Raw genomic sequence first — 19560 nt, 5'->3', positions numbered from 1 at the left:
TTTCCATTACTCCGGTTATGGTCCTTCATAACAGGCAGTTTCTGATAGGGCTGTGAACCACTCAGAGTAGGTCTGGTCGTTCCCCCATGTCGAGTGCCTCACTGTGACCCTCTTAGCTGAGGTGAGAGCAACCTTTAAGCTTTCTTCCCACCTGTTCTCTCATGTCCTTTTAGGCTATTCAAGAAGCATAGGGCAGTGGTAAGACCAGCACCAATATGCAAGCCATTTTTTCCTTGACACCCTGCCAATAGGCTACGCTAGGACAATTAAAGAACATATGGACACTATCACCTTGTTCCATTTGGCATGGCCAGCAGAGGTTTGAATGGCTCAGTGTTGCCCTTTTTATTCTCACAGGTCTCCAGTAGAGATTCAGATTGAATAAGTTCAGACCTGGCATTGCTCATTGGATGAACACCGCTAAAGTTTTTGCGCCTTGCTCCCATTGAAATAACGTGTATGCTTGAGCCTCTTATCTAAATGAATAGACTGATAATACTCACATTGAATTAATTTCTTTATTCATGCGTGGCAGAATATTTTCAGACGTGAAATGATAAACTCCCGCTCTACTGCAGTGTGAACCATCACACACAGCAGTGGCAATCTCATAAAAGGCCTGCACAGCTAATGAGGTTAACATTTAAAAGAGGAAATGAGCATGAATTATAACTTCATGGAGTGCAATGATCACCAGAGGGAGCGCAACTAAACATCTAAGCTCTGAATTTTCTGTTAATATCATTTAAGCTTTTATTTTTATAATCATCCTCAAACAAGTGTTTCTCTTTAAAACCTCCACTCGTGTCATTATTTTGTTCTACGTTATCATTTCCCAGTACATATTAGGTAGTTTTTAGTAGCATTTTTGTAGAATTGATTAAACGTACTAAACGGCTTCAATTAAAACCAAAAGGTGGCAGTTTTATCTTCAGATGTATGCTTTTTATCAGCAAAGACACAATGATTATTTGGAGAGTTTCAACAGCAAGTCGTCCTTTACGACTTCTCATTAAATGATTTTGGTGTTGTGTTTGTGAACATGTTCCTTTCTGCTTCCATTTTTTTTGGGCTGTTTTTACTCATCTGTTTCCACCAAATTATGGGCACTCTGTGTTCAGTTCCAGCTTTCATGAGAAGCCTCAGGCTTGTGCTGTGTGCGCGCTCTCCCACTAATGCAGACTAAGACAGGTGGTTGAAATCAATCTTGTTCAACTAAGTCCAGGACTCCATATCCAAAATGTAGATTTGTTACAGAAAAAGCCACTTAAAACAGGATTAAGACATCTGTCTACTCCTGGGTTAATTTATACCCTGTCAGGGATTCCAAGCAAACATGTTTGAGCAGTGTTTAAATGGTGTGAAAGACAAAATACCTGGTAACCTATAAATGTGTCATATTTTGGGATATCTAATCATGTCAAATGTCAGTCAAACGTCCCATTTCATTTTTCCTTCAATCCTCTTACCCCCTCGATCTCTCTCTGTTACCAGGATATGGCCGGCCTGCTGAAGCCACAGGCCAGCAGGCTTCTGATCGGCTCTCTGAGGGACCGTTTCCCGGATGTACCCATCCATGTGCACACACACGACACAGCTGGAGCTGGTGTAGCCGCCATGCTGGCTTGTGCCGAGGCGGGAGCTGACGTAGTGGATGTGGCGGTGAGTACTCATCACAAACGCAGACATTTTCTACCGGTTGCTGCGGTTTGTGTTGTGAAATGTAGTGAAACAAAGACGGTTGAAGCCAGGAACAATTCTCTTGCTGCGTTCACTGACGCATGCTGCTGGCTTTGGGAGTTACATTAAAACAATTGGCTGCTATTTGTGGTTTTGAGCCATTCTGCTGTTCATTTCTTTACAGCATTGTATGAAAGGAACAACAGCGTGAATCAGACACTAAAAAACATATTTGTGTATCCGCCCCATTCGTTGTCTTTTTACTCTGTCAAGTAATAAAACGCGTATGCTTAAATATATAATTACCATTAAAGGAAGATATCCAAGAACTAAAGGTTTTTGGGGGTAAAAGCCCTGTCCCTTTTGATGGGGAATTGATGTTTCCATGCATTCTTCCCATTAATCATCATCGACCATGTATATAACATTGATCCACCAAGCTGTGGACCCACATCACACACTTTTACAACGATCAAGGCTCTTAGTCAAACAGTGTTCATGTTGAGTATCACTCTCTAGGTCGACTCGATGGCCGGGATGACCTCTCAGCCCAGCATGGGAGCCATGGTGGCCTGCACCAAGGGGACCAAGCTTGACACCGGTAAGCACCGTGTTCACCAACCTGTCAGCATCAACAGTGACAACAGACGTATTACAAGGTCCTATAGAGGAGTTGTCTTGTATACATTTGGTACTTAAGGGGCATAGGAACACTATGAAATGTTGTTTCTCTCATCTCAGTTTATTTTAGTAAAATCAATTGTAAAGAGCAGATTAGAAATGCTTGTTGGAATAAACGCTTTCATATATCCTCTGTGAACGTAAAGGAAGAATCAATATGTAAGTGTATCAATTGGAACAACACCACACGGTGCTTTCATTGCAGTGTCTAACTGTTAATGAGACACAACGTCTCTTAGATCACACGTTTCGCTCGGAGACGAGTTCTTAGTGTCTCTCCGAGGCGCTCCTGCTTTACATGAGAGGGAAAGAAATCAATCATCGAATCAATAAATGACAGAGCGCATCACTAATTATGGCTCTCAGTCAGAAAGCCCGGCGTTTTCTGCTCAGTGATAATGTACACAGCCAATTATGAGAGGAAGATGGAAACTGAAAGGAGACAGACTTAAAAAAAAAAAAAAGAGGCTGGCGCGGTCAATAAAACCTGATGCTCTGTTAAACAAAACATAAAAATAAAAACATTGGTTGTAGCCATGAATAATGTGGTCTTATATCCATCATAGCGTGCTTAAAAACATCTTGACTAATGTTCTTCCTGGAGCATTTTAAGGGCTTTTCCCAAGACATCCTTGACATGGTTGTTGATTATTCATCTGCTTCGCTAACCCACGTTCTGCCAGCTTCTATCGGAGATCTTTCATTCACACTCTGGCCCTCCACAGCTTTATTCTACCTTCTCAGGAGGTCGACAGATAAGTGGGAGATGGGTTTATAATATGTTCATCCTCCTTTGGGTTTGCTGTGGTCTAGTGTGTTCTGCTCAATGTAATTTTCACGAACTGTCTCTCCCACCTCTGATAGCCGCCCGGGCTCAGCGACCTCTGCCTCCCACAGCAATGGGTGCGAAATATATTAAAGCAGCAAGATGAAAAATTTGAAATTAAAGGAACGTGAAACAGGCTAAAGGAATTAAAACTGATGTGTGGTTTGCTACACAGTTATGTAGAGTAATGCTTTTGGGAAAACCGACTCGGCTCTACTAAATAGATCTGATAGCTCATTTCCATTACTCAGGAATAGCAACCTGCTAATTGTGTACAGGCTATATTCAAACCACACAGCTAATGCACAGTCTACTGCTGTAGTGCAGGACACTATTTGTATTATAAGCTGTTTATCACCATCTAAATGCAGATGTATGCCAAGTCCTCCTTGTGTTCAGACAGGTCGCTGCCTCTGGGCATCAGACAGACATTATTTTCCATCAGCTCGGTTTTTGATTATCATGTGGTCTTTAGAGAAAACCCCTCACTAAAGCCTATCAATGATTGGTTGTGTCCCATGGTAAAATAATTATGGGAAACTCATTCCCACATTCTCTTTACACCCTCCGCATGTTTATTCATGCGTTCTCATAGAAACCACGTCACACAGTCTGGAGTGCTTTCTGCTGGTCCCGTAGTAAAATGGGGAAAATTGGTGTCCGTCGTCATCCAACCGCTTTCAAAGTGATCATGCTTTTGTTGTGCTGTGTCAGCAAGCTTACACATAGCAACTTTATGATCGTCTTTGAGGAAAATTCCACCTCTGAATATTGAAACAGTTTAAATCCAGACTGATGTGATGAAATTGGGTCAGAGGTGTCTGCTGTTGCACCACCTGTAACCACACCCAACAGTAATGTCATAGTGTCCTGACAATTCTACATCACTGCAGCAACACATTCTCACATCCAACATAGTGGCCCTACGCTTCAAACTACGACGCCCTACGCACCCCTCTAGTGTCAGTTTTAACTCGTTACATTTCAAAATAAACTTCCAATGTTGGTGTCCTTAATTAATTCTTATACGACAAACTACTCAGTTAGGTTTATGTAACAACAGTTAAAGGCTGAGGATACGATTGTGGTTAAAATATTTGTTATGTAATTAAGAACGCTTGTTACGTAACTGGCGCTAGTTAAGTACATAGCTTACGTAACAGAAGTAAGGTAAAATGAATCAATGTTGACTTGGTTTCACTTCCCTAGCTTCGCTTTACTAGCTTCCGCTCCCACCCGCCCTACGCAGACCTCAATCTTTACACTACGTTAGTTGCTCTGAAGGTCTAATGCTGATGCAGATTGTTTACGTTGGAGTTATTTGGGAGCCTGGTGCATCTCATCCATACGCTAAAGGGTGCATCTGTATCAGGAGGTGTGCAGTTAATCCACTGGTCAAACAACAAAAACAAGATTTTCAGCAGGTGTTTCTCTTTTAAAAAAAAAAGCCAATGCTCCTTGTATTTCTGGGTCAGTTTAGTTGTGAGCGCCTAATATCCGTGGATGAGTGGCCAGAAAGACAACAAGATGTCACATTTGTATTTGCAGTGCAGCTACAGTGGTGTTGAAAAAGCAGAGGATGACAGTAAACATCAGTGTTGATGGTCTCTCAGGGTGTCCTTCAAAGTGAATTGTTTTCTTTTCGAGGCTCAGTGCTAAATACTGCTGCAGAAACAATCATACGGGGGGGGGAAATGTGTCAAGGAAGAGCAAGACAATTCTGTAATAGGCCACAAAGCAACACAACAAGAAAGCCAAAAAGACATGTTGTGTTTTGGGTATGATGTGTGAGCTGTGTTATGAAAGGAAAACTACTGCACTGCTGCTCTCTTCACGTCTTCACATTCAACCCACAGGTGGACGCAGCAGGTTCACGTCCGTTCTCTCGAAGCTGGCAAATATTGTTCTGGACCATTTATAAAATGACTGTGAAGCGGAACTCTCCCATCATTTAAACACTGTCCAAGTTAGTGACGGAATATCAATTTGTGTGCATACAGTTCCCAGAGAAAAAAAAAACCCAGCAGAGAGGAAGAGAAAGACAAGGTCATTACTCAAGAGCGAGAGGTTTTCAAGTTTGTCAGTTTATTCATGGCATTTCAATTTAACTCACTTGAGACTGAAATCGGGAGGATGTCTCCCACACACTCACACACACACTCACACACACTTACACTCACACATGTGTGCATACTTATAGTGTGTCCTGATGTGACCTTGGTACATGTATTATGCATACACGTGCAAACAAACTCCAAATTCTTTTCCACCTGTAACTTTTTTGCTCGTTTGTTCCTTTCATCTCTGCCTCTCTTTTTGCTCCCCCCTTCCCCCTCCCCCCTCCATCTGCCTATTGCACTACTTCTGCAATCAAGCAGAGCACTTGGATACTTCCATACCTTCCTTAGTCTGACCTTAGTCTGTTTACTGCTTTCCCTCACCCCCTCCCCACTTTCTCCCATCTCTGTTACAAAGCAGTAATCAGTGCTGTGCAGTTTGCTCGGCCTTTTCCTATCACCCCCGCTTCTCTCACATTGTCTCTCCAGCCTCCTCCTCCTTCCCTCGCTCTCACTCGTTGACAAAGCAATTAACAGCACTTTACATGCCTATTTCACTCCCTCAAACTCCCTCACTCTTTGCTCTTTCCCTTCCACTCCCTCGTCGTCTCCCACAATACCCCTTTGTCCCGAAGAAACAGCTCTTCTCCCGTTAAGCCATTTGTCTTTAAGCTGTCACTTTATTTATTCAGTCAGGCACGGTGTTGCGTGCACACACCCGTCCATTTAATTTAAAAAGCCATACATATTCAAGAACACTCATGCCGGTGAATGATGACACACGTTTAATTGGTCCTCGTGTTTATTTGAGACGGCATTTACTGCATCATGCATGGATTTAATTGATGTGGAATGTTGAGCTGCCACAACAATGTAGCAGTCTAAGATGCAGCGGTCATCAGGCACACAGAGGGCTGTACTCACACCACACAAAGCATAGATATTACGATTCGTAAGCGCCAAGCACTGACCCTAGACGGCGGAGCAGGCGAGCCAAGGCATTAAGCTCCTTGTTCCCCTCCCTCATCTCTCTCTTTCTTCATCTGTCAGCGTTCAATTTTCCCGTCTTTTCTCCCTGAATCCTCCCATGCTCATCTGTCTTCATCTATTCATCTTGGTTAGCTCTCATCGTCTCAGCAAACTGTGTGTGTGTGTGTGTGTGTGTGTGTGTGTGTGTGTGTGTGTGTGTGTGTGTGTGTGTGTGTGTGTGTGTGTGTGTGTGTGTGTGTGTGTGTGTGTGTGTGTCTTTCTACAACTGTGTGCAGCTGTGTCGGTGTACAGAATGCACGTACGAAGCTTACGAGGGTAAATATGTGTGCGTCTCTGTCTGTTTATGTTCTGCAGTAAAGAGTTTGTGCTGCTAATGGGTTGTATATCGATGGCACTTTGTCACCGCCAAGCAGCCATCTGAATGACGTATGTGTCTGCATGTGCTAGTGTACCTGCGTGTCTATGATATATATATATATATATATATATATATATATATATATATATATATATATATATACACACACATGGTAGAGTGGTGTAGTGATTGATGTAACCAGCAGTCCAGTAAAAACAATGCTGTATTTACCTCCAGTGTGATTTAGCAAATGTCAAAATCCGCAGCGTTTGTAGCTGTACTTCATATTTATAGAATACAGGGTAGAATAAACCTTTTCATCCTAGAAAGCAAGTTAGATCATCTCAATATCAGAAAATGATGAAGATAAAACACAATATTGTAGCGCTCGCTTAATTATGTTGAGTTTTCCGGCTGGTTGAGAAAGATGCTCTTGCCATCCATCCTCGCCAAAACACTTTCTTGATAATTGAAGTCTGTTGATTCAACTTCTCTTTCTGCTTTTTTGCCTTTTGCTTGTGGACGTCTTTTCAGCCAGATGCTGTAGGTCAGCTGCCTCTGCACCAAAAGGCCCGGGTTTCAAACCGCACTCAAGAATACATTAACAAGCAGGATCTGAAATAAAGTTTTTTTCCTCACCTGCCACTGTGGCAGGTCACTGAACATTTCTGCCACCCACTCAGTTTTTTGTCTGCCACTTCTGAAATCTATGTGGAATGCTTTAGAATTGTAAACACTGAGTCTATGGTAGCAGACAGGACAAATATGGAATATGTCACATAAGCTTAATCGATACGACGATCTAAGTTACAAGAACAAGTCCTGCATTCAAGATGTTACCTAAGTAAAGGTACATCAGCATGTACTGCAGAAAAATGGCCCTGTGACTGAACATTATAAATTAATATAATTGCAACGTTGTTTTTTAATCTAAAAAGGTATTCCTTACTTAAGGTAATACCTCATAGTCTAATTACAGTCACAGCTGTTATTGCTGTGCGCTGTGGGGCAATGCATCACCGAGATATGTGGTGGTGAAATGTCTCTCTAGTGAAACCGCTAACAACATGCAGATATCTGAAATATGACGACGGGCCTCAACTTGACATTGCTGTTATGAGAAAGTAGAAGTAAAAAGTAGCATCAAATAGATGTACTTGATTAAAATAGAAGTACTTCAAACCTGTACAGTAATTGAGTAAACATAAGTAACTTTCCACCACTGATACAGATGTTGCTCTGTGATATGCTTTTAAGTACCGTCTTTTAGCTTGAGAAAACGTTGCATTTCCCAGTTAACATGTTAAAAAGAGCATTAAAGGAATAGTTACTTTGCCTTTTTGTCTTCCAGTTGTGCCTTAGTTGAGAAGATCAATACCTAGTCTAATATCTGTCTGATCAGTATGAAGCTGGAGCGAGGAGCCAGTTAGCTTAGCATAAAGGACCCCACAATGTCTGACTATTCCTTTAATGATTGTGAATAATTTTTATGCCAGGGTAGAGTTCCATTTTCTGAAGAATTTCCACATTTTACACTATGATGAAAATCTGTAAATCTAGTTAAATCCTCCTTAAAAAAACAATGACAATCTGCCCCCTGGCTTCACTCTGCCAAGTTGATGCGTTTTCCTGATTACCATATCTGGCAGAATGTGTACTGCGTCACGTTACATTGACGTATTTCCAGCACAGCCTCAGTAGAGTTTATTTGTCAGTTTCTGACAGAAAGCTACCGTACGTCTTATTTTAAAGAATCTTCATTTTAACCTAATATCTACCAATCCATCGCAAAAGAATCCCGCATCAGCGTTTTGTTTTACCAGTCGGTGACAGCTGCTGTCAGCTGAGAGAACGTATTCACTGCTGCGACTACATATTTCATGAACGCTAACTCAAAGCTATTGGTAAAGGAAGTGGAGTAGAAGGTGGTCAGCTGGTACTGGAAAGAGGTGAGACTTCACCTGAGCTGGTATTTGAATCAGCAGTGGATGCCGTCGCGTTGAACATGCCGTCACTCCCCCTTTGTATATTGAGGCTATAATTTCACAATGGACACCAAAATGAAAGCTACCAAATTGGTTCTCAAACAGAGAAGGAAGTGGACCTAATTACTGACTGGCTTGGCAGGCAGTTGAATTTGAAGAGCAACAACATGCACATTAGTTTCACATTAATATCACACTAGCTCCATTTCCCCGCCAAGATCAACAGTGGAAACACACAAACACTTTTTGGAGTACGTACTTTCTTTGAATCATGGACATTCAAGCTTGTCACGCTGTTGTTGGGGATGTAAGGAGCTAAGTTTGTCTCATTAACGCGGCTGATTTTGTTGTCATCATTAGCCAAAAGCTCAGTGTACTGCCATTTCTGTCATGGCATTGAAACTGATTCTTCCTTTCAAGGTAATGCGCTTTAGCACACCTTAACTGGCAGCAGCAGAATGTCATAAATATGAGCAACAGAATTTTTTTTTTTTGTTGTTGTTGTTTTTAGATCACAAAATATCACAGGGATTTAATGAGCGCCAAAGGCAGGATGTAAATGCGCTCTTACAGGCTAATAAGTGAGCTTTAAAGCTTTTCCGGCCTGTAACCCATTTAAGTCCCACATTTATACTGACTTAATGCAATTTTTAGGAGTTGTCAAAAAGTGAGCTTCTGGCATATTATAAATGTCTCTGCTGACATTTTGGTTTCTCTTGCTGACTAGTTTGAGAAATAGGACCCTGGTATAGTAGAGCATAAAAATGAGAACAAAGTACTGTATGTTTAAAAAAAAAAAAACTCAGCACAATGTCAAAACTCTGACAAGTTCCCCATCATGTTTATATTTCCATACATCAAAATCAACAGCATAAACCTGTTGTCACAATTTTCTAGCTGGCACAAGTTTTGAGACCACTAATTCGGATAAATGGCAGGTTGCCACATAAGCTGCCAAAACAACTCCACTAACTTTTTATTGAATATCACATCAATTCCCTCTTTTCAATAGAAGGGCCACACATTATCAGAGAATTACAGACTTTGGCCTTAAAGCTGATTCGGCAGTGAGTCATTTCTATCCACACATAAATCGCAGCCAATACAGCATATTATTAAATCCCCCCGCATACTCTATCTCTCCATATCCCATGCTTTACATTTATATTCTGAAAACACAAAAAATAGTTCCACAATGTACTTGCATTAGTTGTTGCCCCTCGCTAAGTTGTTGTCTTCAGACGAATAAACAAGCTCAGTAGATCCGTGTTGTCAATGCTCATTAATAGAGAATGTGCATGGTGGCCATTGATTTGATGTCACGCTCTGCTCTGCTGCAGGCATCGCTCTGGAGAAGGTTTTCGACTACAGCGAGTATTGGGAAGTAGCCAGAGGCCTGTACGCTCCCTTCGACTGCACTGCCACCATGAAATCTGGCAACGCTGACGTCTATGAGAACGAGATCCCCGGAGGACAGTACACCAACCTTCACTTCCAGGTACAGTTACCTATTCTGGACGTTTTTGTATTGTATTTTGTGCAAGTGATTGATTTTGAAACGAAATAAGCTTAAATGCATTTCACAAAGCTCTTTGCCACATTTTAGCTCCTCATCTATGGCCTGTTGACATGAATAATATGGTTCAATCCAATTTTTCATGTGTGTAGTCTTATACTTTAAAAACAAGTAATATTCTGGAGAAAAATCCTTATTTTCCCTTACCGACACTGACACGAGTATGTATACAACATTCTCTTTTATGTTTGGTTGTTCAAAGCCACCGCAGATGCAAGCAGTGTGACTAATAACCGAGGAAGTGCAGTCACTTCAGAAACAACTTATTTTGGTGGTTTGTTAATTCTGTATCGTACATTCAGTACAAATAGATTCTACAGTGTCTGCACAGTCACACTCTGAAATGTGTCACAGACTATTTGAAAGTGACTGACTTCACAGCGCCGTTAACCCACTGGAAGAGAAGCGTGAGGGAGCATCCCGTAGCCCAGTTGTGACCCGTTTATATTAACGAGTGGTGAACTTCATTTTGGTGATTTTTTTTTTTTTTTTTCTAATTTTTTTTCTAATGCTCTTATTTCTTTCACTGTGGCTTATTGCAGGCTCACAGCATGGGACTCGGAAACAAGTTCAAGGAGGTGAAGAAGGCCTATGTTGAAGCCAACAAACTACTTGGGGACCTCATTAAGGTGAGACATGAAGACAAAGCTCCTTTGTTTCATTTTCAGGAGTGTATCCAAGTGTGCAAATACGCTGCTTGCAGAAGATAACGTCGGTCCGTTTTACCAGTCTTCACTGCCGATAGGTACCACAGACTGCAGTACAAAGACCTATCTGGCATCTATTTGATATCGCTCCATTATCATTTCTCTCGCTGACTGTTTCTGCCGAGCTGGCTCTCTTTCTTTGCTTGGCTGAGTCAAACAATCCCAGATTAAGGTTTGGTACATCCACCATTCTGTGCTGCCTGGATTCACTTTCAGCCTCACTGTCAGTTTGACCGTCCCTGGCTTCCTCAGCCTCTGTGGGTAATTTCTTATCTACCCATCGTTCTATCGTTTTTCCCTTTCATTTTTACAGTAAGCGGGCAAATTGTACATATTTTGTGATTTACCTTGGAGCTTTACCTTGACTTTTATATCGGCGGGATATTTCTGTTCAGCACTGATACCGAGTTGTGTTCTTTGTGTTGCCCTGCTGTATGTAAATGTGTGTAGAAACTCCAGTGGACTAGTTCTGGGTTGATTTCCTTGAAGGGCACTTTAATCCCAGTCGTGGAGAGGGAGCTCTATTGCCAATTTTGCAGTCAACAGTTTCATTCTCAGCCCAAATTCATCTCCATCCTGCTTCTTTGTTTTTCATTATCTTTCATTAATTCCTATGTTTTTCTCCCTTCATTATTTACCATCACAGCTTAGTAATAGATTCATCCCTCTTTCGCCGTGTTCACACTCACTCTGTAATTATTTGGTTATCTAGTTTGCATTCTCTCTCTTTGTCGCTCTTTTTTTCACCTTTCTCTTTCTCATTCCACTGCTACTTTACACACATCTGTTCCACAGCCATTTCTCTTATTTTGCTGTCTCTGGATTGGGATTGTCTATTACTCTACCTCCTCCTCCTTCTCTCTCTTCCTCTTTTTTAAATTCTCGCTGTGTCTCTTTCTCCCATTTTCCTTCTCTGGTCCCCTCTCCCTTATTTTCTTTGCCCCTCTCAGTTTTCCCCATCAATTCCTGTCCCCAAACTCTATCAATTCAATTTACGCTCACTCGGTGGGCTTCGCTGCACAAGCCAATGTTGGCTTAATGTGCCTACGGGTCCTGCTATGCTCTCTGTTGTATCCTTTTAGCTCGACAATGGCTCACACAGTTGGCTTGTCGATAAGGGAGAGGGGTGTGCTTGTCAGATAGAGATATAAAGTAGACAGACCAGTCACTGCGCAGGCGCTAAGCAGAGCAACCAAGGTATATACATTGACCATGCTCTCCCACACATCCACACATCCACAGCGCTGCAAAGGCTGCATCTTTGAAGCTCAGAGCTGTGGGTGAAGGACATTGCACTGCTGAGCAGCCAGTGAAAATTTACCCAATCTGCCAGAATCCATGGACATGTTTTCCTCAGCATTGATGCTAATTTCATAAGAAAGACAATTTGAGGTCAGAAGACGGTCCTGTGTGTAGACACAGTCCAGTTTGCATGTACTGTATCTGGGCAATATGATTAGTGTCTGTGGATGTTTGCCACACTGCTACAGTAGATACTGTTCAGACAGGCAGGGTTATGTGTAGCTAGCAGAATGTGGATGAGGAGGTATATGACTATATTATAGCATATTACAGAGCTGTATTATGATACTATAGTTTCAAGAATAATTGTTCAAATACAACATATTTTAATCTTAAGTATTTCAATGTATTATTAGGCTTATTCTGTATTCTTTCCCAGCCCAGATCTCTATTTAAAATGGATGAGTGGGGGGGGGGGTTAGCATTCCACTGGGTGAGTGGAATGCTAAATAAAAAAAAGAAACCATTGAAAAGTCTCTCTGGTAAAGGAACTTTTGAAAATTAGAAGAGAACTGTAGCTGAGTGGTGAGCTGCAGACAGGGACAGGGTTTTTTTTCCGTCTTCATACAAATGTTCTGTAACACGCCGTCATGTATTCTGCTCCCATCGGCTGATGCACACCTGCCACTCCTTTTTCCCTTCATCGTCCTCCTGGTCACGTAGTGGTGCTCTCGCACAGACCACACTGTTGTAATATCACCCGATCAGTACAAGCTCAAATCTGATCATCTTTTCCAGATGATAATCGTAATAATTCATCTCTTCTAATCCTGAAGGGACTTATTATTCTTTTCTTTTTTTTTGCTTGAGAGCTTATTTGCTGAAGCAACACAACAATCAGACAATACGTACAGAACATTGTTTTGATAGAATGCATCTCTTCGTAGCTCCTGAACACATCACCAGTGACGTAACCTAAGGTCAGTGAGTGTTTCGGGTCTTTCAACATCAGACACCCTCGCCCAGCCGACCCAGCCGTGTTTGATCAGACCACGACTTGTGTTCAGGGGGCATTTGTTCCTCCCCATGGACCTCCTCTCCTGATCCGCATCCGTCTCGAGGCTTTCACCGCTGCCTCTGTGGTGTTCTTGATGGCAATCTCTCCTTCCAGTGATGCCCAGTGCACTCAATTAATCCACAAAACCTCTGCAGCCACTCTCAATGGCCACACACTTTGCCTTGCAGCCCTGCTTGCGGCAGTCTTTATATATATATTTATATGTGTGTGTATACTATTTTAGTGCAGCAAGCAATGATTATTTTCCCTATTTTATTATCGGTTTCAATCTCAGGTAGTCTACAGATTATTTTTTTATCACCGTTGGGTCTATAAAATGTCAACAATAGTGAAAAATATCTATCACAAGCCGCTGATGATATCTTTAAAGGAGCAGTTCGACATTTTGGGATATGCGCCTATTCGCTATCATGCTGTGAGTAAGATGAGAGGATTGATGCCACTCTCTGAAGTGTCTGAAGTGCAGCCTTTGCCGTGAGGCAACCAGACAACCAGGGAAGACACGAGTCAAGAAATTGTCTGGCACTTAAGGTCCCGTAAAACCTCACAAAAGTATTTTTTAAGAATTAAACTAACTAGATAAAAAGTGTAAATTATATAGTTTGAGAGGTGCTGGTAGGGGAGTTTGTTTTCCTTGGACAGAGGCCAGCTGGCTGTTCAGTATGTATGTATGTATCATTTATTCAGTCTTTATGCTAAACTAAGCCAAGCCAAGCTAAGCTAATCACTGGCTGCAGATTCATGTTGCATGGATAGATATGAGAGTGGAAGCCATTTTCTCAAAATGGTGCACAATTATTTTAAATGTCTTGTCTCATCAGCAGCTCAAAATCCAAAGATATTCATTCCATCTTCATTGAAGACTGAGAAAATAAGGAAATAGTCACATTTGAGGAGCTGGAAATTTACTTTTTGCCATTTTTGCTAAAAGGAAATGACTTAAATCAAAATGTTCCATTTAATTTTCTACCCATTAACTAATTGGATTCATCTCTCTTTATTTGGACATAATAAACCAGTCTAATTTAGTTTAGTTATAAGAAAGACCTGAAACTGTCATTGGCATGCATACAGTTGGAACTGAAGTTCACCTGACTCTTCCTCTCTTTTATCTCATGCTCCTTTTTTCTGTTTTCCTCCCCTTTTCTCTCTCGCCCAGGTACATCCGTCGCAAAATGCTCTTCAATATAAGAAGGACAAGTTGTGTTTGTGTGTATATTCTGTCTTTCTCCATTACCTAACCCACTCTGTCACTTTCCTTTTTCAATTACAGACACGTATTCACTAACCTCCAGAGTCCTCAAACACACACATGCAGTGTCTCTTACTTGGAGGTGGAGCACCTCCTTGTATTGCCTGTGGGGCTGCAGATGTCCATTCTTCTTTCTGTCCTCCCCTCGGTTCATCTGTCCATTCCTTTCTTTCTCATTCTCTCTTACTCTTCCCGTCTTTCTCTTAATCACCCTGTCTGCTTTCTCTCCCTGCTCTCCCTCTCCACTTTCATTTCGTCTCATCTCCTCCTTCATCTCTCCCCCCCACCATCCATGCATCCCTCGTTTCGATTAGACTTCCTTCATGTACCCCTAATCTTCTATCGTTTCTCCCCCTCCCCCTCTCTGGGCCTCTTGTTATCGCTCCTCTCTCCTGTCTCTTCCTCTCCTGACAGGTACCATTCTTCACTCGGCTCCCAGCTTTGCTGGCTAGCATTATAGAGTGTGTTCATGTGTGTGTTATTGTATTTTCCTTCTCTCTCTCTCACACACACACACACACACACACACACACACACACACACACACACACACACAGTGTGTTCCAGATGATATAATCCTTTTGCCCATTAGGGGAGTTCAGGTTTTGGATAGAGTTGCATTTTAAAACAAATTCAAGCAAAGTACACAGACAGATGTCACACACAGGCAATACAAGCACACACAGAAACACTGGCATGCTTTCACTCTCTCACACACACACACACACACACACACACACACACACACACACACACACACACACACACACTCCACTCCACCGTATTTCTGCTGCAAGGAGTGTGGAGTCATGCAGGACCACTTAGCTAAAGTTGAACATTAGTGAAAGTGAGAACGATGGACAGAAGGCAAGAGAAGAGCAGTGTGAGAGAGCTAAGGAACATGGAGGTAGTAAGAATAGAAGGAGCCGGTCAGAGTGGGGAGATGGAGCTGGACGAGGGTGGAACAGGTCTTATGTGTCAAGTGTGATAAAATGAGCCTGTCTGAGGAACTACATAAGGTTGCACATGGGTTTAAGTGGTGAGAGAGAGAGACCAGGGTGCTGAGAGCTGCTGCATGCTGAGGGGAACAAGCAACATCCCTGAATATAAAAAGGTTTCAGATGCTTCTGTCATGTGAATTATGCCATATCGGATCAGTAAAGCCGAGTTGAAATGAGACATTTTGATTATTCACTCAGTATCTTAGTCATCTTCAAAGATTCGTTTGAGAAACGGAAAATGACACTGGGTAGTTTAATCGTATTCAAAAGTAGCTTTGGATATTCTACAAGATTGAAAAATATCTGTCCAGTAAATATGATTAGAGATGATTTTACGCTGTAGCTATACAGCAGTTGTTGTACTCAAAAACCAGCCAGATGATATCAAGTCAGTGCAAAGTGAAATATGTCAACAACCACTGGATGGATTGGTACAGATATCCAGGGTGCCCTAATGACTTTGATGATCTTCTGCCTTTTTAATTTCCTCCCACCAGGGAGTCAAGATTTACTCTCATTCAGTCAAATATCTCTTTATCTATGGATTGACACAAACTTTTGTACATAAATTCATGTTCCCCAGAGGATGGACCCTACTCACTTTGGGGTTCCCTTGACTCTTCTTCTAGTGCCATCATCAGGTCAAAATTTCAAGTTGTACATTTAATTAGAATTTAATTTTATTCATGACCAAATATCTGCAGAACGTAGAACATTCCCAGCTGAAGCTTTAATTTGTGTCACTTTAAATTGATGAAAACACTGATATTGGATCTGTACACATGCGACAGGCCGTTCAATACATATTGTAACTAGTTTAATATTGTACCTATTGTATTTCTTACATCTCACATCTTTGCTCACCCCTACGCTACATACGAAACCTAACAAGTTATATGTTGACTTTTCTGCCTACATCATCTTCACGCAAATAAACTACCTAACACACCCAACCCGATGAGAAGGCGTATAAATAGAACTTCATTTCTGCATGTCATTATTAAACAATGTGGGCTTTTTACTTACAAATTTATGTTTTTCCTCATATGCCATTCGGTGAGAGCAGGCTGAACACGACCCAGAAGGATATAGGTCGCCAAAGACCTTTATTCTGACGCCAACCTCTAGCCAATTATTTCTCTTCACTGTGACTGCTGAAGATCAGATGGATTTGGTTTTGTTCAAGAAGCGGCTCACTTAGTCCAGCTGATGAAAACACAGCAAATTAAGCAGTGCCGTTTTTGTGCTGCACCAAAATTGTACAAGCATTGCTGTCGTAGAGAGAAAAGGCATCCACGTCGCACATTTCAAAAGCTAAACTTCAAAACCTCAACGTGTAATTACATGGTTTACAGTGTGTTCTGTATCTCCAAGACAAAGGGGTGAACTTCTGACAGAATGACGCTATCCGTGTAGTTAGACTGAGACGGCTCAACAGTGAAGAGTGTGAGCTCAGCTGCACACAGGAACAGAGAAAATCTGATTTTCTAACCCTGTGCGACCAGGATGTGATTTACCTCACTCCTCGTCTAAAAATATAGAAAATCTCACTCATCATGTTCAGCTCACACATTGTGGGAAATGAGATTTCCTTTTCCTGTGTGTGTGTGTGAGGCGCCCACAGAAAGTTGGCGGTGGGGGATTCATCAACTGAGATTGATAATGAGAGAAACACCCTTGATGTTACCGTGGATTAAGGGAAAAAAAATAAATATTTGGCAGAGGGACGGGAGGATAAGAGAGATGGTCACAGGATAGAGGTGATTCACGAGGAACGACTTTTTGGCTTTTAGTTTGAAGACAGAAGATAGTACGGACGGAGTAAGAAGGATGGTTCATGGAGACGGGTAATAAAGAGAAGAGCAACAATCCTTAACTTTGCAGCAGAAATGTTTAAAAAGATTCCTCTGGAGACAGGAAACAATGGAGAATGGCTGAAGGTAGACAAGGAATGCACAGTCATGCTGCTGTCTTGTGTTTGAGACAGATTTCGAGTGACTCAGCAGTGAGCTTTTGTTCCACCTTTATACCAAGTTAATGGGCTCTCCAGGGATTGTAACAGCCCGTTCAAATCCCTTAAGCTTTTCTGTAAACAGTCATTCTGTTAAAGCAATGGATCATTATCGCCTCTTTCCGCAAACCCAATCAGACCGAGCTTTAGGTGTCGTAGCAGGGACATGCAGTAGGAAGTGCACACTAGTTTCAATCAGCAGGAAGCATTTCCTTCTTGAATCGTGCTGCAAAGTGCTCATTTGCTTGCAAGGCTCCTTTGAAAATCGGTGGTTGTGGACTCTTAACACGTATCCTGGGCTGTTTTTTAAAAGCCTGCTTGAATGGTTCTGAAATCCTCCTTGTTAAGTCATCAGTGCAAATATCAGATGGGTTTTTTTTTTTATGGAAGGCACAGACCTGCATACATTAAAACATAAAGTGAGACGTTAACTACAACTCCTGAGGTGCATTTTGACAAATTGGATCGTAGTTTCGGCTGGTGGAAGCTAATAATTCTGACATCGAGAAATGTGAAAAACAATCTACAGGTTTAACAATTCAGTTTTTACTTCTGGTTTATTGTCAGATGAATGCAGTAACTATGGCAGCGTGTTTTATACTCGCTATCGCTCTGATTCACACCTCTGACTGGCCCCGTCTCCCTAGCAATGCTCATGCCAAGGTTCATGGGCGATTTGAGGGGGGATGGCCGCCGTCCCTCTTGTAAACCAAAATGCGTCCCCCTTATAAACCTGCCATCCCCTGATCACCTAATCCCCTCGTAGCAGAGAGTGTTTTGCAGAGGGGCTGAAGCCCAACTGTGCTGTGTGTCAGTAAATCTGTGGTGCTGTCCGTGGTGCTGAAGCAGTAGATGCATTTGTAATCGTGACTTTTTCTCTGAGACCACTTCTCTCAGTTTCGTCTTGGATCTGTAATATTCTTTAAACTATATACAGGAAGGAAACGAGCCAAGTCCACCCCCCCCCCCCCCTGTGAAAATGAACAAAATGCCTACTGCTCACTATATGTAGTATTTACAGCTGTCCACAATGCCAAAAAGACAGAGAGGCAATAACGGACCTATAAGATGTTACCTAACCGGTCCAAGTATTCTTGTGTGATATCTGTTTAATGATTCATTATTTTCCTCTAGAATGATCAAAATAAGGGGAAGTAGTACAATATGCTGACTTTCAGGAGCACAATGTCGAGGTCAGCAGCAAAGGCTTCCAAGAGTTCGGGGTCACATCATCTGGAAAGACCTGCATCCAAAAATGCTTTGTTCACGGTCAGCCTTCATTATTCAATGTAGAATCCTCCAAGGGAACGCATTAGTCTACAGTCCTTTCAAAGTACAGTATGGACACAAGTACACCATTACACCATTCAGACGTCTATGTCCAGCCACATACTGTAGGCTAAGTTTTGTTTTGTTGAGCCATTTCATGGAAAATGGAATTGATTTATTCTTAAATCACACTAGTATTCAGTATTCTGTTTTCCTGCTTGATGTTTTAATCTGCCAACATCAATAGCAAACATAACAGTTCTTAACTGTGCACCTAGTTACATATGTCTCAATGTCGGCTATGACGAGATCATTTTAAACCATTATTCTTCAAACTTGAATAGAAACCTCATCAAATAGAATTACATTACATGTGCCAAGGACTTCCTGTTAATTGGTGTCGATACTGAGGGAATTTCTTTGGTGAAATAAAATAAAACTAATTGGATTCACTACAAAACCACGTTAGAAAATGAGGACACGGAGCTTGGAAAGTCATGGGCACTAGCAAGGTGCATTATTGGAAATATAGGATTGATTTTTTTTTTTTGGAGCTTGATCCATAATATTGACTGAACGTCAGGATATTTCAGCCACCGCTGCTGCAATTTTACATAAAAAAAAAAGAAACTTTAGACACTAATTGCTACTGTTCTCTTTTAGGGGGCAGTATGCTACACTTTTACTTTAAGGACAAATGACAATATTATATATAGACAATGCTTTGATTCACACTATCTTACAGCGTAGCATTCTATTCATTAACACTGATGTGTTAGCGCTGATTTAGCATTTACTTTTTACAATGAGGTTAGAATAAGGTGGTTTGTAGTCCTGTCATTTTTAG

At 41.6% G+C, this 19560-nt stretch overlaps 1 protein-coding gene across 1 annotated transcript in view; it reads left to right on the top strand.

Annotated features, from left to right (window-relative positions):
• LOC137874831 (pyruvate carboxylase, mitochondrial-like) overlaps positions 1–19560 on the top strand; it is a 63731-nt gene that overhangs the window by 24620 nt on the left and 19551 nt on the right. Inside the window, exons 7-10 of the mRNA XM_068713800.1 lie at positions 1495–1662; positions 2200–2281; positions 9918–10075; positions 10696–10782. Of these exons, the coding sequence (XP_068569901.1) occupies positions 1495–1662; positions 2200–2281; positions 9918–10075; positions 10696–10782 (495 nt within the window). The remainder of the gene's footprint in view (positions 1–1494; positions 1663–2199; positions 2282–9917; positions 10076–10695; positions 10783–19560) is intronic.

The sequence above is a fragment of the Cebidichthys violaceus genome, unplaced genomic scaffold, assembly GCF_023349555.1.
Source record: "Cebidichthys violaceus isolate CVI_PGR_0920_01 unplaced genomic scaffold, fCebVio1.0.p SCAF_19, whole genome shotgun sequence".
Taxonomy (NCBI): Eukaryota; Metazoa; Chordata; class Actinopteri; order Perciformes; family Stichaeidae; genus Cebidichthys; species Cebidichthys violaceus.
The sequence above is the reverse complement of the archived record's forward strand: the minus strand, read 5'-3'. Positions and strand labels throughout refer to the sequence as shown.